This window comes from Notolepis coatsorum, assembly GCF_963971535.1.
Source record: "Notolepis coatsorum genome assembly, chromosome: 1".
Taxonomy (NCBI): domain Eukaryota; kingdom Metazoa; phylum Chordata; class Actinopteri; order Aulopiformes; family Paralepididae; genus Notolepis; species Notolepis coatsorum.
Window position 1 is genome coordinate 250,118,920 of NC_140165.1, and position 27,223 is coordinate 250,146,142.

General features: G+C 46.0%; 2 protein-coding genes across 3 annotated transcripts in view; both read right to left on the reverse strand.

Moving 5' to 3' along the window:
• The window catches only part of rnpepl1 (arginyl aminopeptidase like 1), a 30,542-nt gene extending 28,628 nt beyond the window's left edge, over positions 1–1,914 (reverse strand). The window contains exon 1 of the mRNA XM_084312559.1: positions 788–1,914. Coding sequence (XP_084168685.1) covers positions 788–1,306 — 519 coding nt within the window. The 5' untranslated portion in view covers positions 1,307–1,914. The remainder of the gene's footprint in view (positions 1–787) is intronic.
• Positions 1,915–3,260: 1,346 nt separating this feature from the next.
• Positions 3,261–27,223, reverse strand: part of abcc5 (ATP-binding cassette, sub-family C (CFTR/MRP), member 5) — a 168,675-nt gene continuing 144,712 nt past the window's right edge. For both annotated transcript variants that reach the window (XM_084314897.1, XM_084314896.1), the window contains 7 exons: positions 24,819–24,908; positions 22,765–22,954; positions 20,661–20,820; positions 10,980–11,058; positions 9,685–9,798; positions 7,378–7,542; positions 3,261–5,956 (listed from right to left, as the gene is read on the reverse strand). In XM_084314897.1, the coding sequence (XP_084171023.1) occupies positions 5,855–5,956; positions 7,378–7,542; positions 9,685–9,798; positions 10,980–11,058; positions 20,661–20,820; positions 22,765–22,954; positions 24,819–24,908 (900 nt within the window). In that variant the 3' untranslated portion in view covers positions 3,261–5,854. The remainder of the gene's footprint in view (positions 5,957–7,377; positions 7,543–9,684; positions 9,799–10,979; positions 11,059–20,660; positions 20,821–22,764; positions 22,955–24,818; positions 24,909–27,223) is intronic.

Here is a 27,223-nt window from a genome sequence, read left to right on the forward strand (position 1 = left end):
CCAGGAAATGTAAGTAGAGCGGTCGTCTGGTATTCAGAAGGTTCCTGGTTTGATTCCAGCTCCAAGACACTTAACCCCTAACTGCTCCCGATGAGCAGGTTGGCACCTTGCATGGTTGCCTTCGCCTTCGTTGTGTGAATGTGAGTAAATGGGTGAATGTGAGGCATAAATTAAAGCGCTTTGGATAAAAGCTCTATATAAATGCAGTCCATTTATCATATATAAATGCAGTCCATTTATCATATATAAATGCAGTCCATTTAACAAGCAGTCCATTTACCAAATGCATCTTGTGTTTACTGCAGAGTGGACTCGGAGGGACTAGGAGACCAATGTTACTGACCAGACACTATATCAGTGATGACTGTTTACTGCAGAGTGGAGGGACTGGGAGACCCATGTTACTGACCAGACGCTCTACATCCGTGATGGCTGTTTACTGCAGAGTGGAGGGACTGGGAGACCCATGTTACTGACCAGACACTCTACATCAGTGATGGCTGTTTACTGCAGAGTGGAGGGACTATGAGACCTATGTTACTGACCAGACACTCTACATCAGTGATGGCTGTTTACTGCAGAGTGGAGGGACTAGGAGACCCATCACCCATGTTACTGATCAGACACTCTATATCAGTGATGACTGTCAGAATGTAGAGCTATTGAACACGTATTAACAAGAAAATAACACTTACAGCACCTTTAACTATCCCTCCATCACATCTGCTCGCCCTGCCAGCAGCCTGTCAACACAACCATCATGTCCCCTTCCTCTCCTCCTCCTCACCGCAGGACCGTCCGTGGTGGTGTAGCGGATGGTGACCTGGAGCCCCCGGTGCGGCCTCACCGCGGCGGCCGGCAAACTGATGCTCAGCGACGAGCCGTAGTCCGTGAACGGATCCACCCGGTAGGTGAGCGACAGGGGCGGCGGCGCGTCGCCGGTGGTGGCGCCGGGCGTCTTGCAGTCGATGGAGTGGATGAGGAGGGACGGGTGGGTGTCCAGCACCAGGGTCTGCGCCCCGGGCAGCATGGGGACCAGGTCCAGCACCTGCCAGCCCGTCATCTCCTTCACGGCGAAGTTGAGGCGCAGGTCCAGGTGGAAGTGTCGCAGGCGGAAGCGCTGGAAGTTGGACGCCGAGGCGACGTCGACCAGGCGACACCGCGGTCCTCCTCCCGGCTCTGCTCCCCCCGGACCCGCCGCCCCGGCCCGGCCACCGGGACCTTCACACGAGCCGCTGCCGGGACCCGCCAGGACCTTCCGACAGCAGCACAGTGTGGTGGGTCTCTGGTGCAGCTCTGCCATCATCAGTGTTAGTAGTAGTATCGTGTGTCCGGCGTGGGGAGCCGATCAGAACCAGTCCTGGAGGTAAAAACAACATCGATGATGTGCAGAATAATTAGCTGGTAGCAAAGCTAACAAGCTCATTTAGCCACAGCTAGGCTAGTGCTGCTGGGATCAACAACACCGAGGGGACGAGGGCTGACATTATGACAAATGAGTGGCTTTACGACAAAAAAAAAAGAGGTTCGAAAATGGTAAAAAAAAAATATATATATATAAAAAAAAAAACAGAGGAACATAAACAAGAGATCTATGTAAAATCCATCAGGACCGAAGTTGATCAGCAGGATAGTATTCCTCCTCTTCAGATCAAACTCCAGGTTCACAGCTTGAGTCTCGGCGAGGATGGAACAAGACGGACGCTTCGGCTTCTGCCTCTTCGGAGAAAAAACCCACAGAGAGAGAAGGCAGCAGGATAACAACAACAAGTTAAAATGAAACAAGCTGGTTTGTGTTGGACTGCCGTGGAAAAACAGGAAGTAAAGACAGGAGAGGAAATCACTTCGAGACAGGAAAGTTTGTTGAGCTGCTGGGGGCGCTGGCGAGCTGGTGCATGTCTGCAGGGTCAGGGGTTATCATCTCATCTCCACGGGGGGCCTGTTTCGTTTTTACAGAACATTTTTTGAATTGCTCCACTTGCCCGTTGATAACCTCTCTCTCTCTCTCTGTGTGTGTGTGTGTGTTGACAGCCCACATCCTGATACTAGGCCTGTATGGTACACTAGTCACTAGTATCATCTTTCCTCTAATGTCTGTGGGTTTGGCTTCTAGGAGCTGCTCTCATGTTGCTCCAGAGCTTCACTGACATGGCCCTTGATATATAAGCAAGACAGACCTGTTCTACATAGCAACAGCAGGTATGTCTTGTATGTCACAAACAGTACTGTATATCTGTATGTCATAAATGTCATGATTAGATTATATTAGATTTTTACATCTGTATATCTGTATGTTGTGTATGTCATTATGAATTGAAAATGGGGGACCCTGATGTAAACAAGACGAAAGTCGTTCTCTGGTCTGCATCCCCTTAACAATTGTGTGTATTGAGTTGTACTGTACTGTACCCATTCTGCAATCTGTTAATTAAAGTGTTCAATCAATCAATCAGGTGTAAACTGTTGCAAAAGCAACACCCATTGTGATCAAGAAAGATAGCTTGAGTGAATTGTAAAACTATCCAGAATGTATTAAGTATTAAAAACAGCAAATACCTTCTGAGATAAATAGAAAAGCTAATATAAATTTTCCCTTTGAGGAAATGCTAAACACTGGAAAAGGCGATTTATAAGACAGGGGACCTTTAAATAAAAATTTCTCTGAAATCTATCTGAGAATTGTACCACTCAGCGACTTTCATTAGCCAGTAGCTATTATGATATATATCTGTATGTCTGTATGTTGCGTATGTCATTAATGTCATTATTAATTGAAAATGGGGGACCCTGATGTAAACAAGACGAAAGTCTTTCTCTGGTCTGCATCCAGATTGCAGAATGGGTACAATACAGTACGGCTCAATACACACAATTGTTAATAAAGTTGTCAATCAATCAATCAATCAATCAATGGTGTCAAAATGTTCTCAGAATTCTAACAGGGCGTTAACTTTACGACCATGTTTCAACAAAAGACAGTCTTGTTTCATTTTCCACACCTCTTAGATTCCACTGACTCCACTTCTCATGCAGAGGACCCCCAGGCATCCTAGAATCTAGAACACTGCTACAGGCATTTTGGAAAGGATTATGAATCTATATGTATCAAGGACACTTAAATATAGAAGCACTTTGCCAGGGATCCCTGAAAAGGTAGTCAACTTTAATCTTTCCATTGTGCCAATGTTAGATCAAACGTTAGCGGATAAATCAAACTATTCTTAGTTTGCTGGGAACCTTTTTGGAACCTATTAAGGAGCCCTGGGGTTCCCCCTTCGCCAACAGCTGCTCTAATCTTTAGCATCAATGAAGGGAAAACACACAGAAGGTAATCTTAAAATAGTTTTATTGACACGTCTCAAAGCCCCTCCCACCACTCCCCTCAGCTAACCCCTGATGACAAGGCATTTATGAAGTCATGCTATAAGGCTATATAAAAGTAATAGAAATGACAGACAGATGGACAGAGACAGAGCCAGAGAGAGAGGCTGTGGGGCGCTGTGTCGCTGCCCTTTTCTCAAGAACCCAGAAGCGTTGGATGCAAATATGTCACAATGCCTTCCATAACGTCACCATGGTGACGCGTCGTCCAACATTCTAAAGGCCAGCTGGTGGAGAATAACCATTTATACACGGGCAGCTCTGGAGCCCTACAGGGGCAGCTCTGGAGCCCTACACGGGCAGCTCTGGAGCCCTACAGGGGCAGCTCTGGAGCCCTACAGGGGCAGCTCTGGAGCCCTACACGGGCAGCTCTGGAGCCCTACAGGGGCAGCTCTGGAGCCCTACACGGGCAGCTCTGGAGCCCTACACGGGCAGCTCTGGAGCCCTACAGGGGCAGCTCTGGAGCCCACACAGGCTGCGATTGAAAGCTGCAGTGGGGCCAAACTCTTTTAATCCGTGGCTCCGTATAAACACATGACTGACTCACGTTCTGAAAGGCTTGTTTTCCCAGGTTATTTGTAATCGTTACGGTACCCATTGAACATCAATTCGGTTTCAATGCCACCTCGGCAGACAGTGTTCCCACCTCCTAGTGCGATAATCAAATCTAACAGTGCTGGTCCATCGTCTTCTACTGTGTACTGACGGACACGGCAATACAACAGACAAAGACAAGGGCAGGTAAAAGCCCCTCATACAGCCTACCCATTGCATGAAAAACACAAAACCTGCATCTACAGAACAAGTTCAGCCGATGCAAATCCACATTCCAAGCAGAGGAATGCAGCTTCGATTCAATAGTTCTCTGTGAAAGAAACGATAAGCTAAAAACAACGTCAGTATCTCCTCTTCACCAGTAGAGAGCGCCAGTGAGCCCTGCAGCAGCTCGACCCATCAGTGCAATAAAAAATAAAAATAAATTACAAGCAAATAAAACAAGTACATATTCATTAAACAAGTGAGATTTCTTTGACACCAGCATACGATATCTGTCAGTGGGTGCAGATATTCACTTAAAACACCCTGAAATTAGATTAATCATTCTGACAGGGAGATATCATATCACTTGCTAAGGTTGTAATTCTATACAACAACAACAACAAATGCAGAAACAGTCAAACAAAATGATAATAACATTAAGAAACAAATCCTAGTTAAAACATACTATTCTATGATTCAGGGTAATGGGGGAGATATCTCTTTTACCACAGGTAAGACAACAGGGTTAAGACTTTTTGATTTACAGCAGACACACTGAGAGGGAGCCGGCAGGTTTCTATCAAAGGTTAAGAGGTTTCTATCATAGGTTAAGAGGTTTCTCAAACCCCTTTAGTCCCTCAGAATCCTGCACAGTACAGTAGGTACCTGCGCTTGTGCTGACGACGGACGGACGGGGGGGTTAAAGGTCACAAGGCTCAAATCATAAAACAAAACAGGACGTGACACAGGAAGGAAGTGAGATCTATATCTATAGGATCTATACCAGGGACATAGACATACCAGTAGGTCTACATTGGATCTATACCAGTAGGCCTACATTAGATCTGTTCCAGGGACATAAACATATCAGTAGGCCTACATTAAGGAATAAGGAGTCATGGGTTCAAGTCACAATAACAACCAAAAAAATATCATTAAATACTTTTTTTAAGTTGCATAAAAAGCACCAATAAGTGAGATGGTAACGATGGTAACGATGGTGATGCACATCAATGATTATACATAATTATTACGTGTCATACAACTACGTTGTACATACAGAGTTGGTAGAAAATAAACTCTGTGTATTTTTACCACTGTAAATATATATATATAGTTCATATAGATATTTTCTATAAAACAGGGCAGTTATGCTATGAATATAGCTACATGTAAAGCTTCTTCATCTTATATATATTACTTCAAAATGTACAGTACAGCGAGAGAGGGTCCCCCGACCGACACAGCTTACACTGACTTCTGAGCAGGCATCTTCTCAGGACAGCCCTTGCCTGGTGGTGACAACAAGTCCCCACGTCACAGGTTTGATGCCGGACCTCTCACCGGGCTGAGACCACAGGGAATGGCTGGGACATCCTTTTCGGTTATTCTCACTTGTGTTCTTTTGTTTTTACTGCTTTATTGGATCGTTTACAGTCGAGTCAGATGAGGACAGAGAGGAGGGGATGACATGGGACCAAGGCAGTGAGCTGGATTCAAACTCACGATGTCACCATTACATGGCGTGTACCTCATCCCACTGTGTCGGCAGGACACCGCTCTCCTCTCCTCTCTTATCATCTCCTCTCTTCTCTCCTCTTCTCTCCCTCTTCTCTCCTCTCCTCTCCTCCTCTCGTCTCCTCTCCGTATTCTCCGCTCCTCTCCAGGGCTTGTTCGTCCTTCGATCCCCTCATCCTCCTCATCGCCCTCCTCCTCATCCTCTAACGGAGATCTTGTTTTCCACAGCTGCCAGCATTGCACGGAATCTGGAGTTCTCATTGGCCAGAAGCTTGGACGGCTCATCAAACTCTACCACCTGAACCAATCAGATCAAAGAAGAATTAACATCAAAGTGAATAAAGTCCATTCCACATGGAACCACAGAGTGGAGGACAGCGAGGACACGGTGGTTGTCATCAGAACATCAGAACCTTTTTATTTTAAATAATACATCTACGGAGCTTTTAGAAAGGTACAGAATAAAAGTATTGATGTTCTGCCCAAAGAATTACTGATTCATGAATTTATCATTCAAAAGATTTTGGATGTCAGGGTTTCTGTTATCCAGTATTCCTTTCAGATTCTCTCTCTTGTAAGAATCGTTTATGTGGATTTACTGCCATGTGTCTTACTTGTCTTAATGTTTCAATATAAACCTTGTAAAGATCATGTAAGACCTTGATCACTAATAATTTGTTATGCTTGCTTTTTGCCCCGTCTTGTTGTCTTATTATTGTGATTTTATATGCTGTGTGATCTTATATGCTTTATTTATGATGCTTGTCTCTGTATGTAAACTCAACGTGACTGTAAATGAGGGAAAAGTTGCCTTTCGAGTTTAAATAAAGCTTTGACATTTACATTTAGTCATTTATCTGACACTTTTATCAAAAGCAACGTACAAATTGTGAACAACAAGTCAGCAGGAAGGGTACAACTCTGGAAGCTAAGGGTAAGTGGTATTACTTGTTACTTGTAAGTGGTAATGTAAACTGTTTGAACACTCTGTGCATAGTAGTGTACCAACCTGACCCTGGGTCAGCACCATGATGCTGTCATGTGGTAATGAAGAGAGAGGCTGGTGTACCAACCTGACCCTGGGTCAGCAGCATGATGCTGTCATGTGGTAATGAAGAGAGAGGCTGGTGTACCAACCTGACCCTGGGTCAGCAGCATGATGCTGTCATGTGGTAATGAAGAGAGAGGCTGGTGTACCAACCTGACCCTGGGTCAGCACCATGATGCGGTAATGTGGTAATGAAGAGAGAGGCTGGTGTACCAACCTGACCCTGGGTCAGCACCATGATGCTGTCATGTGGTAATGAAGAGAGAGGCTGGTGTACCAACCTGACCCTGGGTCAGCACCATGATGCTGTCATGTGGTAATGAAGAGAGAGGCTGGTGTACCAACCTGACCCTGGGTCAGCAGCACCATGATGCTGTCATGTGGTAATGAAGAGAGAGGCTGGTGTACCAACCTGACCCTGGGTCAGCACCATGATGCTGTCATGTGGTAATGAAGAGAGAGGCTGGTGTACCAACCTGACCCTGGGTCAGCAGCACCATGATGCTGTCATGTGGTAATGAAGAGAGAGGCTGGTGTACCAACCTGACCCTGGGTCAGCACCATGATGCTGTCATGTGGTAATGAAGAGAGAGGCTGGTGTACCAACCTGACCCTGGGTCAGCAGCATGATGCTGTCATGTGGTAATGAAGAGAGAGGCTGGTGTACCAACCTGACCCTGGGCCAGCACCATGATGCGGTCGCAGCCCAGGACGGTGTGCAGGCGGTGGGCGATGGTCAGGGTGGTGCAGTCCTGGAAGGAGCTCCGTATCGTCTCCTGGATGAGAGAGTCCGTCTCCGAGTCCATGGCAGCCGTGGCCTCGTCCAGGACCAGGACCTGGGAGGAGGTCAGGGAGGGACGGTGTGAGAGGACGTCTCTGTCATCACAATGCATTTCTTTTTTTTCATTGATATTTTTATTAGAAGCTTAGGCATAACAACAGTAATTTATTTTTTTAATCTACTTTTTCTCCCATTTTCTATTTTTCTCCCATCCCAATTTTGTATCGTCCAATTCTACCCCCCCCTGTCTCGAACGTTGTTAGGCCATGCCTCCCACAAGCCGGCTGCAATGTGGACGAAGCCTTGCATCACGTGTCCCCTCCGGTACTCGAGGAAGCAGCAGTCGCATCTTTTCACCTGCACAGCGCAATCTCTCAGCGTCGGGGGTCTGCGTTTGGAGGGCACGCCGCCCCCGTTGCTTCCTGATTCTGCTGCGCAGGCGCACCAACCGACCTGTAGGAGTCGCTGTCCACAACGTCCGATCCCCACCCATCAGCTTCCCACCCCCTAATACTGCTAATTGTATTAGTATGAACGACCAGCCAAGCTGATAGCAATGCGGAGAGCTGGGCTCGAACTCAGCGTCTCCTGCATTGCACTGCACCACCTAGCCGCCTAACAACAGTAATTTTGTACATTCTTCAGCATCAATTTGGGTTACTTCTTTATCTTTTTTCCCCCCAACATATACAAATAAAACAATGAAATTATAATAATACATTAAATTAAATAAAATACAGAACGAATAACAATTGAATGTCGAAAACAAAGAAAAGGAGAACAGATATCAAAGCAGTAACACTACTACTACTATCAAATAAAATAAAATACAGAAAAATGGAGAGCAGAGAGGGATCAGAATGCATTTCTACAGGGTCTACTACGTGCAGCTGATGATCATTACAACGTGGACAGACGGTGTAATAGTCATTTCCTGCGAGTCGCCACTAGGGGCAGAACGGCTGACTGCGTGAGTGAGTGAAAAAACGACGGGCTGTTTGTAGAGCTAAATCTATACTTTATAGTATTGCTATCTGTCCATTCTCATTGTCAATTGGGACCATAAACCGTCCCTTCAAAATGGATTAAAGAAAGAATTTTTTCATCAATACGTTCTCATTTTATAGCGCCGTGAATATAAGCGTTATACGGCATTTGGTCTAGTATATTTCCTGGAAAGCGAGATAAAGGGCTAATAGTTACTAACGTTATATCCAATGGCATTTCCGTTATACAGATGCTACAGTTAAAACTCAAACTGCATATGATCGGCACGATCCTCAAGCATGTATGCATGAAAGGGGGGGGGGGGGGGGCGGGGGACGTCGTTTCTTATTATTGATTACCAATAACCGTGTTCGTCTAAGTAGCCACATAGGCCGATCGTATCGTATTATAACAAGGCTCGATCGGGCTGTAATTTACGTGAAAAAGATCTTACCATGAGCCGGTTGGATCCCCCAAGCATTTCCCCGTTATCGATCGCCATCTGGTAGATCGATATGTCCATTGGCTGATGATAAATCCCCTTATTGCATAGTGAAATCCGCAATCCAAAACGTAATCCAAGCTACATGCTGCACATCCAGAATCCAGCTAACTGAAAACTCCATTTAAAGTAAAAAAAAAGAATGCTCCGTTCAGCCACAGGGCACACTGCATTATCGCGATAGCGCCCCTAAGAGGATCTGGCCGGTATTGCACTTTCTCGAATTCAAAGAGTAGGGTACATCTGCAGTGCCGCTCGGCGACCTTGAATAGGTTATTAAAATGGAATAAAGCCAAAACAACCTTCCCACGGACATGTCCGTGCTTCTGTCCACAACGGGTGGAATCGAAACACGTATATATCCGTGCTCGGGCGCCATTGTGTTAATGAGCAAAAGTCTGGATGGATAATATCTTACATGGGTTCATAAGGTGTATTTATTTAATGCCAGGGATCATTTTCTGAAGTTAGGCCCCTCATATATAATTTTAAATAATGCATACATTCAAAATGAAAAAGTTGTGTTTGCACAAAATTGGGAGCAGATCCGTCAATCTCCCATGGACAAATTAGAATCTTAAAGGGATAGTCCACACTTTTTTGGTAGCCTATCTGATATCCAGTTTGATTTGATCCTATTTATGTGGCATATCAGATACGGGTCTTTAAACGATCCCTTGAAGCACTAAGCAAACGTTGACGTCTTACCTTGCACTGCCTGAGTAGAGCTCTGGCCACACACAGTAGCTGTCTCTCTCCCACTGAGAAGTTCTCTCCATTCTCCACCACCTCAGAGTCCAGCTTCAGAGGCAGCTGAGACACCTGGAGACAGACAGGAGAGAGTTAGTCCTCTGTCCTCACTCTGCAGACAGACAGGAGAGAGAGTTAGTCCTCTGTCCTCACTCTGCAGACAGACAGTTAGTCCTCTGTCCTCACTCTGCAGACAGACAGTTAGTCCTCTGTCCTCACTCTGCAGACAGACAGTTAGTCCTCTGTCCTCACTCTGCAGACAGACAGGAGAGACAGTTAGTCCTCTGTCCTCACTCTGCAGACAGACAGGAGAGACAGTTAGTCCTCTGTCCTCACTCTGCAGACAGACAGACAGACAGTTAGTCCTCTGTCCTCACTCTGCAGACAGACAGGAGACAGTTAGTCCTCTGTCCTCACTCTGCAGACAGACAGACAGTTAGTCCTCTGTCCTCACTCTGCAGACAGACAGGAGAGACAGTTAGTCCTCTGTCCTCACTCTGCAGACAGACAGGAGAGACAGTTAGTCCTCTGTCCTCACTCTGCAGACAGACAGACAGACAGTTAGTCCTCTGTCCTCACTCTGCAGACAGACAGGAGACAGTTAGTCCTCTGTCCTCACTCTGCAGACAGACAGACAGTTAGTCCTCTGTCCTCACTCTGCAGACAGACAGGAGACAGTTAGTCCTCTGTCCTCACTCTGCAGACAGACAGGAGACAGTTAGTCCTCTGTCCTCACTCTGCAGACAGACAGGAGACAGTTAGTCCTCTGTCCTCACTCTGCAGACAGACAGGAGACAGTTAGTCCTCTGTCCTCACTCTGCAGACAGACAGGAGACAGTTAGTCCTCTGTCCTCACTCTGCAGACAGACAGGAGACAGTTAGTCCTCTGTCCTCACTCTGCAGACAGACAGGAGACAGTTAGTCCTCTGTCCTCACTCTGCAGACAGACAGGAGACAGTTACATGTCTGTCCTCACTCTGCAGACAGACAGACAGGAGACAGTTACATGTCTGTCCTCACTCTGCTGCGTGTTCTCCTTCATATTTATTTTATTTGTTGTGTCTTTCTTGTGTGAGCAGCAAGCACCAAGCCAAATTATTTGAATGTGTAAATAGACTGTGTAAATATACTTTACATAGTATATTATGTAAATGTACATGCATGTCTGGTTTGGAGGCAGCTGGGACACCTGCCTGAATTGATTGATTCAATGAAGTTGAATAAGTTGTATCATGTATTTGTGTGACACTCACACACTCCTTCATGTGAGTTCTGTCCAGGGCGTCCCAGGTCTTCTCCTCACTGTACAGGCTGAAGGGGTCCAGGTTGGACCTGGGAGCGGAGACAGAGGGGACATGTTGCCTTACTACAACAACCATGACAACAACAATAAAGACAACAACAACAACAACAACAACCACAACGACCCCAACAACAACAACCCCAACAACAACAACCACAATGACCCCAACAACAACAACCCCAACAACAACCCCAACAACAACAACAACAACAACAACAACAACCACAACGACCCCAACAACAGTAGTAGTAGTAGTAGTAGTAGTAGTAGTAGTAGTAGTAGTAGTAGTAGTAGTAATAATAGTAGTAGTAGTGTCAGTAGTAGTAGTAGTAGAGATAGTGAAAGTAGTGATAGTGAAAGTAGAGATAGTGAAAGTAGTGATAGTGAAAGTAGTGATAGTGAAAGTAGTGATAGTGAAAGTAGTGATAGTGACAGTAGTAGTAGTGATAGTGATAATAGTAGTAGTGATAGTGAAAGTAGTGATAGTGATAATAGTAGTAGTGATAGTGACAATAGTAGTAGTAATATGTAGTAATAATAGTCGTAGTAATAGTAGTAATAATGATAGTAGTAATAAGTAGTAATATTATTAGTAGTAATAATGGTAGTAGTAATAGTAGTAATAATGATAGTAGTAATAATAGTAGTAATAATAGTAGTAGTAATAATAGTAGTTGTAACTGAGGGGTACAATTCCCTGACTGTATTACTAGATATGATACTTACTACCACTACCTTTGTACTTAATATTCGGCCACCCAGTACACGGCATAAATATATTATGATGAACACTGTCACGTAGATGAAACGGATCCAACACAAATGTACGAATTAGAAATAGGTCTTTATTTCTACACAGCGATGGTGTGTAGGGCAAGCACTTAATCAAATCAATCACATTTATGAATGGGAATTAGTATGCACTTTTATGGCAAGAGTATTCGTCGGTATATCAATAGAGAATGTCCAATCTCTGAAGGCGCAGGTGGTACATATACGACCTGGAATAGTTAAGGAAGAACAGCAATGATACTTTAATGATTATAGACTGGATACACTAGGGGGGGGTTAATCCGGTCGCTTGTAAGCCGACAGGAGTAGGAAGGGGGGGGGGGTAGAATCCGGCTGCCTCATCCGGCCAAGGGTATCCCAGGTGAACCCACTGTAGTGCCGTTCAATGCGCCGGCGATCCTTGGACCACAGATGAAAGCAGGTGGACTCTTTGTGGGCCGGCGTCCTCCGGTCCACGGAGGAGAGACGTGAAGCGACCTCGTCTTGCAGAGCGTCTCCTCACCTTGCGTCCTCTCCAGGGGGGGGGGGGTTCCAACACACGGCAGTGTCGGGGGTTTTTATCCATGGAATAATCAACGTATACAAAGCATAATCCGTGCCGGGGAAGGCGGGCTGTCGTCGGTAGAATAATCCGGTATACAGGTCCACTCGCTCGTCGGCTCTGGGGCTCCTCGGGTGCAGCTTCACGTGGGGTCAACCACCCTGGATAAGCAGCCAGTTCTCTGCCCGAAACGATGGGGTACTGACTACGGTAGTATTCTCACCGCACGAAGCACTATATATTAACAGACTATTATTAGCTTAATAGACTACGTCCAACTCGACGATATAGTGCCAAATATGACTATTCAAATATTAATATACACGATGTCTCAATACCGATGGTAAGCCGAACTTGGCCTTACTCCCACACGTGGCGTCGCGGGGAGGCTTTACGTCTGTGACTCTATTGGAGGGTAAGAAACTGGACTGAAAAGAAAGTCCTACTTTAGTAGCGCAGTATATATACGCACTATGAACAAATAGTCCCATTAGTGGTGCGGTAGCCAGATTCCTACGCGGAACTAGGACTTGTTCGTACATGTTGAGCGGTACGTTTGAACTGGGTCTGAGGGGTATGGCAGCCTGGCACCAAGGTCTCGACCAATAGTAGAATGGAGACTATTATGGGATGTTCAGTAGGCTAGAATGGATATTCAATGCATATTGTACAAGGAATATACAAGGGATATCAGGGAATATTAGAGAATATACAAATACAATTAAATATATATATATAATAAATATATATATTCGGTTTAATCTGGCCCTTCACAACAGCCACCCCCTGATTGGTCCCAGACCTAATCAGTTAAGCAGAGACAGATTAATCGCGTTGTCTATTTACACATAAGGGTTTGCTGTAGGGGTCAGTCAACTTCACAAAGTCATAGGGTTATGGGGTCATGGTCATCATCGATTGTGTCTGGGAGTCGGGGCAGTTCTATGAGCCTCGCCACGGGACGGGTGTAAGTGCGACCCTGCACAAGCACTTCAGCTGCTCGGACCTTGCCGTCGGCACCGGTGATCACTTTGCTTACGCGGCCGGCCGGCCACATAGCTCTGGGCAGTGATTGATCAATAATCATGACGACTGTTCCTTCTGTCAAATTGTCTCTCTCCTTTACCCACTTCTGGCGGGTCTGTAGAGACGGTAGGTAGTGCAGTAGGAAACTGCTCCAAAACTTGTCGGCTAATACTTGGCTGTACCTCCACATTCGTCGGCCGTTCGCTTCTTCAGGCCGGTACATTGTCTGGGGTAATGCAGGATCTAGCCGCCCCATCAGGAGTGTGTTGGGGTCTGCGGAGATAACAGTGCTCAATCCACAGAACACAGGCTTCTTATTTTCCACCTCCTCTGGACTTGCTTCCCTCGGGATAGGCATGGGCCACTGTCCTTCCGGGAGTCTTAGGAATGCGGGGCCGTCACTGTAAGCATTGTGACGGGTGAGGTCATCCAGGGGCATCCCCCGGGTGATGACGTCAGCTGGGTTCTGTTTTGTATCAACGTAGCGCCACTCTGTTTCTCCGGTTAACTCTTCGGTTAAGTCTTGAATCTCGGTGACTCTGACTCCCACGAAGACTTTGTACTTGCATGAGTCCGATTTGATCCAGGCGAGTACTGTCGTGGAATCTGACCACAGGATTGTTCTAGACACCGGTATGGTGAGCTCACGTTGGATGAGCGTGGCTAGGTGCGCTCCGGCTAGGGCTGCGCAGAGCTCTAGACGTGGGATAGATTGTTGCTTGCGTGGGGCTATTCTCGAGCGGGCGAGGACAAATGCTGTGTAGATCTCTCCCCCCTTTTCTTGGGCCCGCAAGTAGGCTACTGATCCGTATGCGACCTCTGAGGCGTCGCTGAAGACGTGTAAGTCCATTTTACATGTCTCTGGCCTCACCGTGGGTGGGAAGTAGCTTCGGCGCATATTAACGCCTGGGAGTGAGTGGAGCTCCATCTCCCACTCTCTCCAGGTGGATGCAAGATGTGCGGGAATGGGGTCGTCCCAGCCCTGGTCCTTGTCCCACAATGCTCGTACAATCATTTTTGCCCTGGTGGTGTACGGTAGAATACATCCTAGCGGGTCATATTGTCGGGTGAGTGTTGTGTACACACTCCGTCTGGTGGTCGGCGCCGCCGCCGGCCTTCCCTGGTCCGTAGTCAGGGGCTTGTGTCTGTAGTGAAGCGAATCTGTTTTGAATCGCCACACCAATCCCAGGGTCATCTCCTGGGCTTCTCCCGGGATTGTAGCCATCCAGGTCTCGCTGCTGGCTGCCTTGTCCTCGGAGGAGAGGCTGCGCAGTACTTGCGGATCGCTGCTGGCCCACTGCCTGAGATCAAAGCCGCCTTTGATCAATGAGGCGCGGAGTTTAATCAGGAGAGCCTCGGCTCCTTCCTGGGTTGAAAGGCTTTGTAGACAGTTGTCTACGTAGAAGCTGTTCTTTACGCTGTGTCGGACCTCTTCGTCCGCTGCTGGGTCCTCTGCTACATGTTTCTGTAGTGCAAATGTAGCACAGCAGGGGCTGCACGTCGTTCCGAAGGGGAGGACTTCCCATTGGTAGATGGCTGGGTGCTCATCTCCTGGCTTCTCTCTCCATAGGAACCGTAACAGGGGCTTGTCCTCCTCTACTAATCTCACCTGCAGGAACATTCCTTTAATGTCCCCGCTGATGGCCACCTTTTCCTGGCGGAAGCGGAGTAGAACGCCGAGTAGGGAGGGGCCGAGTGTGGGACCGGGCAGTAACTCTTTATTCAGATTTTGGGATCCGATCTGGTAGCTGCAGTTAAATACTATGCGGTCTTTACCGTTGTGATGGACCTTGTGGTGAGGCACGTACCACGATTCAGTGGTCTGGTCAGCCTCTTTAATGTCCATCTTTGTGACGTGTCCCGCTGTGATGAGCTTCTCAATCTCAGCGCGGTATACACTCTCTTGGGCGGGGTTCTTGGCTAAGCGCCGCTCCGTGTTCAGCAGGTACCGTTCTGTGGCGTCTGTCTTGGCGTGGAAAGTAGGCATTCCTTCTCGCCGCAGGAGTGGCGTGGCGTATCTCCACACGCCGTTGACCGGGACTCTCTTGGTCCCTGTCTCGAGGAGGTGAATGGCGTAAATGTCATCTTTAGAGCGAATGTCTTTCCTTCCGTTCTTAAAGGGCATTTGTTCCAAGGTCCATAGCCGCTCTACGTGTTGCAGGAGTGCGGTTTCTCCCTCTGTGACTCGGGAGTGGAGACATCTAGTGGCTGTACTTCGGTTGAGAGATTTGGCGAGCGGGCCTTGGAGGGTCCATCCCAAACGGGTCTCGACTGCTGCAGGACAGCCTCGGGGTCCGGTATGAACCCGGTCTATCGGGACAATGAGGTCTGCATGGTCGGAGCCTATCAACAGGGTCGGCATAGCATTGTCTATGAGCGGGATCGGTAACTTGCGCAGATGTGCATATTTCTCCATCAGCTTGGCGACGGGGTATGTGTACCGCGACAGTCCTATTTCTTGGCTGGTGAAAGCGTCTGTAATCTGGTACCGTCGCTCAGGCTGGCCGCTTGCTGCGATAGAGAATGAGACATTCTCGCCCTTTATCGTCTTCAAATCTCGTCTTATTGTCCGAATTGTCATTTGGGTTTCGCTTCCCCGCAGCCCTAGCTGGGCCTCAGCGGAGGCGAGCAGAAGGGTCTTCTCTGACCCGTCATCGAGGACGGCGTAAGTGTCCAGGACTTTATTCTGGTAGCTTAGTGTCACACGCACTACTTTTAGGAGTACTCGGGCTCCACTGCTGCTGGCGGGATCGATGTACATGACGCTCGCTTTGCTGCTGGATGGTGCGGGTGAAGGGCGCCGTCTGTTACTGTCGTGAAGTATGTCCAGATGGGCTCCATCGCACTTGGTGTACCTTTTCTTTAAGCGGCATTCGGCTGCCATGTGTGAGCGCGCACAGCGAAAACAGCGCTTGTTGGACTTTATCCATTGACTTGCTTCCTCCGCGTTCAGCTTGGGGAAGGAGTCACATTGCGCTAGCCAGTGTTCTTTCTCACAGTAGGGGCACACTATCTTCCACTTCTCCGTTCTGGAGGGGGTACTGTGGCTCCTGCTGCTCGGTACTGACTCCGATTGGTGCATCACAGTCACCGATCTTCTTCCATCATTTAGTCGTCTGGTTCCTTCTCTGGAGCCAGGGGTGCTCCGTCCGAATGTATCTAGCCGTAGGCTGCTGACTTCTCTCGCCAGGAAGTCTGCTAGATCGAGGAGGTTCGGTTCGGGGCCATTCGGGTCTCGTTGGTCTCTCTGCCGCCTAAAACGCTCCTGTCGAGCGGGCGGCAGCTTCTCCAAGATCCTTTCCACATTTGAGTTGGCGTAAAGTTCATGCCTCCCCTTCTCTCTCTGCGCTCCCAACATCCCTACCAGGGACTGCACTCTGATGGACAGGTCGTCCAGTGCTCGATTGTCTATTGCTGGGGGTAAGCGGTCGATGTGTCGGATCTCCTGGATCACGTAATCCCATATGCGCCCATACCTCTGGTCCAATGCTACCAGCGCTGCTGTGTATGGGGTGGTGGAAGTCGCGTAGGCGAGCGCTATATTATGTGCGCGGGGTACCTTTAAGTGCTTCAGTAGGATGGCGTATTTATGGCGTTCATCCAATACATCCACCAACATGGTCTCCAGACACATGCGGAGTTCTGTATACTGGGCCCGGTTCTCTTGGGTGAAGTCGGGTACCATAGGCGTGCCAATGTATGACGCTGACTGTGGATACATCGGCGAGCGTTGGGGGAGAGGCCTCCTAGGCGAGTCTCCTCCCGCTCCTTGGTATGGGCTGGTACCGGCAGTGTACCATGGCCCGCTTGTCCAGGTGCTGTTCCTCGGTGCGGGTCGTGCGTCGTGCTCACCCGGGTATAGAGTCGGGGGTCTGTAGCGCAGCTCCGCGGGAGTATAGCCTGGGCTGTACCGGACCTCCTGGTCCGGTAGAGTACTGTGCTGTCGTCGGGCGTGGTTCTCCTCCTCTTCCTCTTCGTCTTCAGTTAGGTCATCCAGTGCTTGTAGTCTCTGGTTTAGCCTCTCCACAGGATATGCTGCTCCTTCCCGGTTGCTAGGTCTCGCTTGGACCGGTGGGGGGAGGTGGTCTGTGGGGGGTATAGACCTCGTCTGTTGGTCAAGTTCAGGGTTGTTTACTCGGCTAGGGGATGCCGCCCTGGAGGTGTGTCTAGACGAGTTCCTGGAGCCTCTGGCGGAGGGAGAGGGTGTTGTCCGTCTGATCAGCTGTTCTATTAGTTGCGCTTGCTGTCTGTCGCGCTCTGCGTCCCGTAGAGCACCAGCAGCTGCTCGCTGGCTGTCTGCTCGGTCTCGGGCCACATTCTCTTCTCTCTGAATGCGTCTTATTTCTAGACGTATATGCTCTTCTTCGCTCCGCTGCTGGATCTGCAGTCGGTCGCGTTCAGCAGCGGCGTTCAGGCTGATGAGGAAGGCCTGCTGTAGGGTCCTCTCTGCCTCGCTGGGAGAAGGCGGTTGTATAGGGGAGCCTTCCCTCGGGGTACTCCTTGCGGAGCCTTGGAGCTCTATCTCCACGGTGCTCTCCCCGTCTTCTTCCGTGCCGAGTTCTCTCTCGGTAGCGTTGTATTCCTCCCGGGACTCATCGGGGACTACTTCTTCAGTACTGGCGGGGTGTGAAGTCATGTCTGGTTCCCACTGGTCCCCACCGTGAACTTGGTCAGTTACATTAGAACCCGTAGGGGCCTCTATGGTCGGGGTAGTCTGGGCGTTGGGGTTAGACATACTTTTACTTTCTAGTTTTACCGCGTTTACTGTTAGTAGAAGACTAGGTTGTTGACTGACAGCGTAAGCCTCTAAGTACTGAGGGAGCCGTCGTTCGCGCTGCGGGCGTTGGTTAGGAGGGTCGTTTCGTGGAGTGTTCATCATAGGCCATTTCAATATTAATAACACTATATTAATATTACACTAATTACCATCCGGCTCGAAGGACCAATTGTAACTGAGGGGTACAATTCCCTGACTGTATTACTAGATATGATACTTACTACCACTACCTTTGTACTTAATATTCGGCCACCCAGTACACGGCATAAATATATTATGATGAACACTGTCACGTAGATGAAACGGATCCAACACAAATGTACGAATTAGAAATAGGTCTTTATTTCTACACAGCGATGGTGTGTAGGGCAAGCACTTAATCAAATCAATCACATTTATGAATGGGAATTAGTATGCACTTTTATGGCAAGAGTATTCGTCGGTATATCAATAGAGAATGTCCAATCTCTGAAGGCGCAGGTGGTACATATACGACCTGGAATAGTTAAGGAAGAACAGCAATGATACTTTAATGATTATAGACTGGATACACTAGGGGGGGGTTAATCCGGTCGCTTGTAAGCCGACAGGAGTAGGAAGGGGGGGGGGGGGTAGAATCCGGCTGCCTCATCCGGCCAAGGGTATCCCAGGTGAACCCACTGTAGTGCCGTTCAATGCGCCGGCGATCCTTGGACCACAGATGAAAGCAGGTGGACTCTTTGTGGGCCGGCGTCCTCCGGTCCACGGAGGAGAGACGTGAAGCGACCTCGTCTTGCAGAGCGTCTCCTCACCTTGCGTCCTCTCCAGGGGGGGGGGTTCCAACACACGGCAGTGTCGGGGGTCTTTATCCATGGAATAATCAACGTATACAAAGCATAATCCGTGCCGGGGAAGGCGGGCTGTCGTCGGTAGAATAATCCGGTATACAGGTCCACTCGCTCGTCGGCTCTGGGGCTCCTCGGGTGCAGCTTCACGTGGGGTCAACCACCCTGGATAAGCAGCCAGTTCTCTGCCCAAAACGATGGGGTACTGACTACGGTAGTATTCTCACCGCACGAAGCACTATATATTAACAGACTATTATTAGCTTAATAGACTACGTCCAACTCGACGATATAGTGCCAAATATGACTATTCAAATATTAATATACACGATGTCTCAATACCGATGGTAAGCCGAACTTGGCCTTACTCCCACACGTGGCGTCGCGGGGAGGCTTTACGTCTGTGACTCTATTGGAGGGTAAGAAACTGGACTGAAAAGAAAGTCCTACTTTAGTAGCGCAGTATATATACGCACTATGAACAAATAGTCCCATTAGTGGTGCGGTAGCCAGATTCCTACGCGGAACTAGGACTTGTTCGTACATGTTGAGCGGTACGTTTGAACTGGGTCTGAGGGGTATGGCAGCCTGGCACCAAGGTCTCGACCAATAGTAGAATGGAGACTATTATGGGATGTTCAGTAGGCTAGAATGGATATTCAATGCATATTGTACAAGGAATATACAAGGGATATCAGGGAATATTAGAGAATATACAAATACAATTAAATATATATATATAATAAATATATATATTCGGTTTAATCTGGCCCTTCACAACAGTAGTAGTAATAAGTAGTAATAATGATAGTAGTAATAGTAATAATGATAGTAGTAATAATAGTAGTAGTAATAATAGTAGTAGTAATAATAGTAGTAGTAATAAGTAGTAATAATGATAGTAGTACATAGGGGTGGGACGATACATCGATCCAGATCGATACATCGATGTAATTATCAACGATCGAATCGGATCGATGCAATGTAATAAGATCGATTCATATCGATACTCTTATTTTGAAAATCCTGTGGCGAGTCTCATATCCGCCCAAGAACAACAGCAGTAGCTCCGTGTGTGTAGACGTTACAGCATAGCATTCTCCCTTTCTGTGTGTGTGTGTGCGCGCGTCTTTGGAAAGACCAGATGAGGTCAGAGGAGTTTGATGTTTAAATGTTATTTAAACATAAACAATATAATACATAATAAATGTAGGCCTATACATGATCATGCAACATCAACAAATTGTTGTAGGAACGGTTTGGGAGAGGGAGGTAGGGAGGGGTTTTAGGTTGTGAGTTTTGAGTTCCAAAAAATGGAGCTTAAAGTTTAAAGCTCAATATATCAAAACGTGGCACTTTACAGTGAACAGGAGGTCTATTTGTATTAAAAACAATAGATTGATTTTCCTTTAAATGTCTGGAAGAGCTCAAAAATACAAATGTCAAATGATATTTTCGTTACCGTTTTTTAGTTGATCTAAATGTTACTGATTGTGTTAAATGGGCATATGATATCATCTCATATCGATTGCAGGCACCTGAATCTAATCTAATCGTATTGTATCGTGAGAGACTTTGTGATATCGGCAAATATCGTATCGTTGTCCAAAGAATCGATATCGTATCGTATCATGATGAAACTGGTGATTCCCACCCCTAGTAGTACATTACCTGACGGTGCCACTGAAGAGGACAGGCTCCTGTGGGATGATTGACAGCTTGCTGCGGAGGTCTGCCAGGCCGATGTCACAGATGTTGACGCCGTCGATCTTAATGGATCCTCCACAGGGCTCCACCAGACGGAACAACGCCACACCAAGAGAAGACTTCCCTGAGAGAGAGAGAGAGAGAGAGAGAGAGAGAGAGAGAGAGAGAGAGAGAGAGAGAGAGAGAGAGAGAGAGAGAGAGAGAGAGAGAGAGAGAGAGAGAGAGAGATTTCTTTGGTCAAATCAGTTGTGCAATAGTCACTTTTGGTGAGTTGTTTCTATACAATTCACTTATATGACATTTAGGTATGACACAGGACTACACAAGCATTTTTAGTATAGAAATGTGTCAACAGACTAAAGCAGGGAACCACAATATTTTGCATACGAATTATGCAGAATGTAATATCATAACTGTCTATTATTTTTCTTGCAATTGAGCCAATTTTCCTTAGGTACGGTTTTGAGGTGTGTGTTCAACAGAATGTAGAATCAAAAACACATTCACAAAAAGTATGGGTTACTGAATGCTGAACTGCACTGTTATAATCACTAAGCCATTGTAAGACCTTACCTGTGTCCCTGTATCACTTGTCTCTGCTGATGAGTATGGTTTTGTCAATAGTCCAATGTACAATTTTGTTTGTTTGTACAGTGTCTCCTCCCCCCCCCCCCCTTAATGTACAGTTTTACTTGTTTATACAGTGTGCCCCCCCCCCCCCCCAACCACCTCCAATGTAAATTACCCAGTATGGTTGTCAATATCCCAATGTACCCAACCCCCCCCCACCCAACCTCCTCCAATGTACAGTTTCTACGTCAAATGTATATACTCCCTTTTCTTGACTCCTTCTGTATCACAAACAGTACTGTATTTGCAAATCTGGTATGTCATAAATGTATAGATGTAGCAGTACTGACTATCTGTATGTCATGTATGTCATATATGTCCTGATGAATTGAAAATGGGGGACCCTGATGTAAACAAGACGAAAGTCTTTCTCTGGTCTGCATCCCCTTAACAATTGTGTGTATTGAGCTGTACTGTATTGTACCCATTCTGCAATCTGTTAATAAAGTTTTCAATCAATCAATCAAACCTTTGATAAAAAAACATCTGTATGTCCATTTTCCTTTTTTTGTGTGGCATATTTCAGTTAGTCACAGTAAAAGTCACCTAGTAAAAGTGAGATAATTGACAATATCAAAACATGCTAGGGCTGTACCGAATAGTTCGAAGCTTCGTTCATAATGTTGACATTCTAATTATAAATCAACATAAAAGTTTGTAATTATAAAAAATATATATATTTTAAAAATGTTTAATTTGCCAAGGTATGGCGAGTGCCATACCAAAACGACGCCCCTGCACCCTCCATTACATGGGCACTCACAAAGCAGAGTGGTAGGGCAGAGTGGGAGGGCAGAGTGGTAGGGTAGAGTGGGAGGGTAGAGTGGTAGGGCAGAGTGGGAGGGTAGAGTGGTAGGGCAGAGTGGGAGGGTAGAGTGGTAGGGCAGAGTGGTAGGGTAGAGTGGTAGGGCAGAGTGGTAGGGCAGAGTGGGAGGGTAGAGTGGTAGGGCAGAGTGGGAGGTTAGAGTGGTAGGGTAGAGTGGTAGGGTAGAGTGGTAGGGCAGAGTGGGAGGGTAGAGTGGGAGGGTAGAGTGGGAGGGCAGAGTGGGAGGGTAGAGTGGGAGGGTAGAGTGGGAGGGCAGAGTGGGAGGGTAGAGTGGGAGGGCAGAGTGGGAGGGCAGAGTGGGAGGGTAGAGTGGGAGGGTAGAGTGGGAGGGCAGAGTGGGAGGGTAGAGTGGTAGGGTAGAGTGGGAGGGCAGAGTGGGAGGGCAGAGTGGGAGGGCAGAGTGGGAGGGTAGAGTGGGAGGGTAGAGTGGGAGGGTAGAGTGGGAGGGCAGAGTGGGAGGGTAGAGTGGTAGGGTAGAGTGGGAGGGTAGAGTGGGAGGGCAGAGTGGGAGGGTAGAGTGGGAGGGCAGAGTGGGAGGGCAGAGTGGGAGGGCAGAGTGGGAGGGCAGAGTGGGAGGGTAGAGTGGGAGGGCAGAGTGGTGTCTCTTTTCACCTGAGCCAGTTCGGCCGACTATCCCAACTTTCTCCTTGGCTCTGATGGTGAAGGAGACCTTCTTCAGGACGAGAGGCAGGTTCTCTCTGTATCTCATCTCTGTCTCCTCAAACACCAGCTCCCCGTGCTGAGGCCAGTCGGCTGGGGGAGCCTTGTTCTTGATCCTGGCTGGAGCCTCCAGAGAGAGAGACTAGGAGCGACACACACAGTAGAGTCAGACTGGAGCTTCCAGAGAGAGAGACTAGGAGAGAGAGACACAGAGTAGAGTCAGACTGGAGCCTCCAGAGAGAGAGACTAGGAGCGACACACACAGTAGAGTCAGACTGGAGCTTCCAGAGAGAGAGATTAGGAGAGAGACACACAGTAGAGTCAGACTGGAGCTTCCAGAGAGAGAGACTAGGAGAGAGACACAGAGTAGAGTCAGACTGGAGCTTCCAGAGAGAGAGACACACAAGGACTTTGGACTACTTAAAATAGACTCCCCCTTCCACCTGATGGACATAATATCACCTGTACTACTATTATTTATTATTTATATACACATAGAACTGCTCCACATGGATTTTAATATATCATGCTTTAAGTACTGTAGTTTTAATGTAGTTGGTGTTTTTTTTATATACAGTAGTGGTCTTTTTACTGTAGTTTTAACGAAGCTGATGTTTTTTATAGTGTGGCCCTTCTAAGGTTTCTCTCCTCCACATTGCCTGTGGTGCATTTTTTCCTATTGTTAGGTTTTAGTGAGTTTTTCCTTACCTTCGCGTGTGGTATGTCTGGGAGCGTTTGCATTCATTCATTTATTTTGCATTTATTTTAAATTTGTTGGACCTTATGGTGTTCTTGTTTTGTTCTTGATTTATTGTTATGTTTCTTCTTGACTTGTTTAAAGAAGACGTGTCCGGCCCATGGGGACATTAACGTGTGTTGTCGGGCCTTATAAATAAATTTGATTTGATTTGATTTGAGTGTCTATGTATTGTGACTGTATGTTTGTATTTTAACCACTGCACAAATGAAGTTCCGAAAGGAAAATAAAGTAATTTGAAGTTAGGAGAGACACACACAGTAGAGTCAGACTGGAGCTTCCAGAGAGAGAGACTAGGAGAGAGACACACAGTAGAGTCAGACTGGAGCTGGTGGATTATACAGTATAGTAATACTGCAGTACCTGGATACAGTGGTTGTAAAGTAAAGTAATACTGCAGACAGTACCTGGATACAGTGGTTGTAAAGTAAAGTAATACTGCAGTACCTGGATACAGTGGTTGTAAAGTAAAGTAATACTGCAGACAGTACCTGGATACAGTGGTTGTAAAGTAAAGTAATACTGCAGTACCTGGATACAGTGGTTGTAAAGTAAAGTAATACTGCAGTACCTGGATACAGTGGTTGTAAAGTAAAGTAATACTGCAGACAGTACCTGGATACAGTGGTTGTAAAGTAATACTGCAGTACCCTGATACAGTGGTTGTAAAGTAAAGTAATACTGCAGACAGTACCTGGATACAGTGGTTGTAAAGTATAGTAATACGGCAGTACCTGGATACAGTGGTTGTAAAGTAAAGTAATACTGCAGACAGTACCTGGATACAGTGGTTGTAAAGTAAAGTAATACTGCAGACAGTACCTGGATACAGTGGTTGTAAAGTAAAGTAATACTGCAGACAGTACCTGGATACAGTGGTTGTAAAGTATAGTAATACTGCAGACAGTACCTGGATATAGTGGTTGTAAAGTAAAGTAATACTGCAGACAGTACCTGGATACAGTGGTTGTAAAGTATAGTAATACTGCAGACAGTACCTGGATACAGTGGTTGTAAAGTAATACTGCAGTACCCTGATACAGTGGTTGTAAAGTAAAGTAATACTGCAGACAGTACCTGGATACAGTGGTTGTAAAGTATAGTAATACGGCAGTACCTGGATACAGTGGTTGTAAAGTAAAGTAATACTGCAGACAGTACCTGGATACAGTGGTTGTAAAGTAAAGTAATACTGCAGACAGTACCTGGATACAGTGGTTGTAAAGTATAGTAATACTGCAGACAGTACCTGGATATAGTGGTGGATTCTCTCCACGGAGGTGAAGCGAGCTTCTGTCTCAGAGGCCAGTCTGACTGTGAACTGGAACAGACCTGTCAGCTGGAAGACAGACGGATGCTTTCACTGTTATGATGTGCATTACTGTCTTACTGCTCTATTGCCACATGTTGTAACACGTCTATAATGCCCTTTTCCACTGACGTTTTTCTATATATACTTTTGTTATATATATATATATATACACAACAGCTCCTTTTCCTTTAGAAGTATCCGTCCGCTTGATGTTCAGAAGGTCATTGATGAAGTAAGATTGGGTACTAGCTGTGGTTCAGATGGTATGGAGATCAAGTTCATCAAACTTGCATCTCATATGTATTATCATATCCTTTGTCTGATTTATTTAATTTATCTTTAACAACTGCAAAAGTCATTCCATTGCATAAAGGTGGTGATCCTTCTGATCTCAATAATTATAGACCAATTTCAATTATTAATAGTATAGCAAAAGTCTTTGAAAAACAAATGTTTAATCAATTATCCCATTATGTTAATGAATCTCATATTCTATCCCCATGCCAATCTGGTTTCAGGCCATACTACTCCACAACTACAGCCCTTCTGAAGTTGACCAATGATGTTCACTCAGCAATGGACAATAACATGGTCACTGGTGCAATATTTATAGATCTCACAAAGGCTTTTGATTTGGTTGATCATTATCTTCTTCTTGACAAACTGTGTGCTATTGGTGTCTCTAATAATTATTTACTTTGGTTCAATTCATATCTCCACCATAGATGCCAGTGTGTATCATATCAGGGTAAACAGTCTGACTTTTTGATTATGGATAAGGGTGTTCCTCAAGGTTAATCTTTAGGACCATTATTATTTTCTATATTTGTTAATGATCTCACCCTGATACCATCTGACTGTCTTACTCAATTATACGCTGACGATACAGTGATTTATTCATCTAAGTCTGATATTCAACAAATTCAGTATGCTTTACAGACTCATTTTGATGCTGTCCAGAAATGGTTAGCTATTAACAAACTTTTATTAAATAAGAAGAAGTCCTATAGTATGCTGTTTGGTACTAGATCAAATCTGGTGCAAATATCAAATCAGTTGTCGATTACGTTTTTAGATGATGCTCCTCTCGACAATGTCGATGAATATAAGTAAGTACCTGGGTCTGTGGCTTGATTCTCAACTCACCTTCAAGTCACATATTGATGCTGTGATAAAGAAAACAAATTGTAGCCTGAGATTATTGTATCGTTCTATTAACTGTTTTTCTCTTCAGGTTAGGAAAATAATCATTATACAGCTGGTACTTCCAATAATGGATTACGCAGAACACCACACTAACAAATCTCCGTCCTTTAAATGTTACTTATAATAGTGTTTGCATATTTATATTGAGGTGCCCTTATAGAACCCATCACTGTCTTATGTTTGAGTCGTTAAACTGGCTTTCTCCCCAATTCAGAAGACATTTTCATTGGTTGCTTTTTGTTTACAAATGTATTTACTTTAATTATCCCCCTTATCTAAAGCAGTTCTTAACACCATATAGTTCAACTTATAATTTAAGAAACACGGATCTTCCTTTCTTTACTATACCTCGAACCACCAAAGCTATCGGTCGACTTGCCTTTAAATATAAAGCACCAGCTGATTGGAACAAACTGCAGTTCACTCAGATCTCTCACTTCTTACCGGTTATTCAAGATATCTTTGTTCACTCATCTACAGACTACTTGCACCTGTTATTGATTTACTGTGTTAGGGCTTACATGTCATTTACAGATCAAATTATAATTTTGACGTGTGTTTTATAAGGGAACATATATATATTGGTGATCCTCTTGGGAGGAATCAGTGTGGATTGTGGGGGTGAGCTTGGGAGAGCGTCTGTCAGTGTATAAGTGTATTTGTTGTCCTGTGTTTTGTTTTGTTATGTAGTGTATTGTATTGTATTGTATTGTATTGTATGTTTTGTATCCTATGTTAAGGACCCCCTCGAAAACGAAATAGCATATCTCAAGGGGTTTATCCTTCTAATAAATTTCAAATATATATATATATATATATATATATATATATTATTTGGGATTGTCAAGTATTCTGTGTACATATCAGTATCAGAGTGGGAGTGATGACCTGTACAGACACTGTTTCTACTGGGAGTGATGACCTGTACAGACACTGTTTCTACTGGGAGTGATGACCTGTACAGACACTGTTTCTACTGGGAGTGATGACCTGTACAGACACTGTATCTACTGGGTGTATCTACTGGGAGTGATGACCTGTACAGACACTGTTTCTACTGGGAGTGATGACCTGTACAGACACTGTATCTACTGGGTGTATCTACTGGGAGTGATGACCTGTACAGACACTGTATC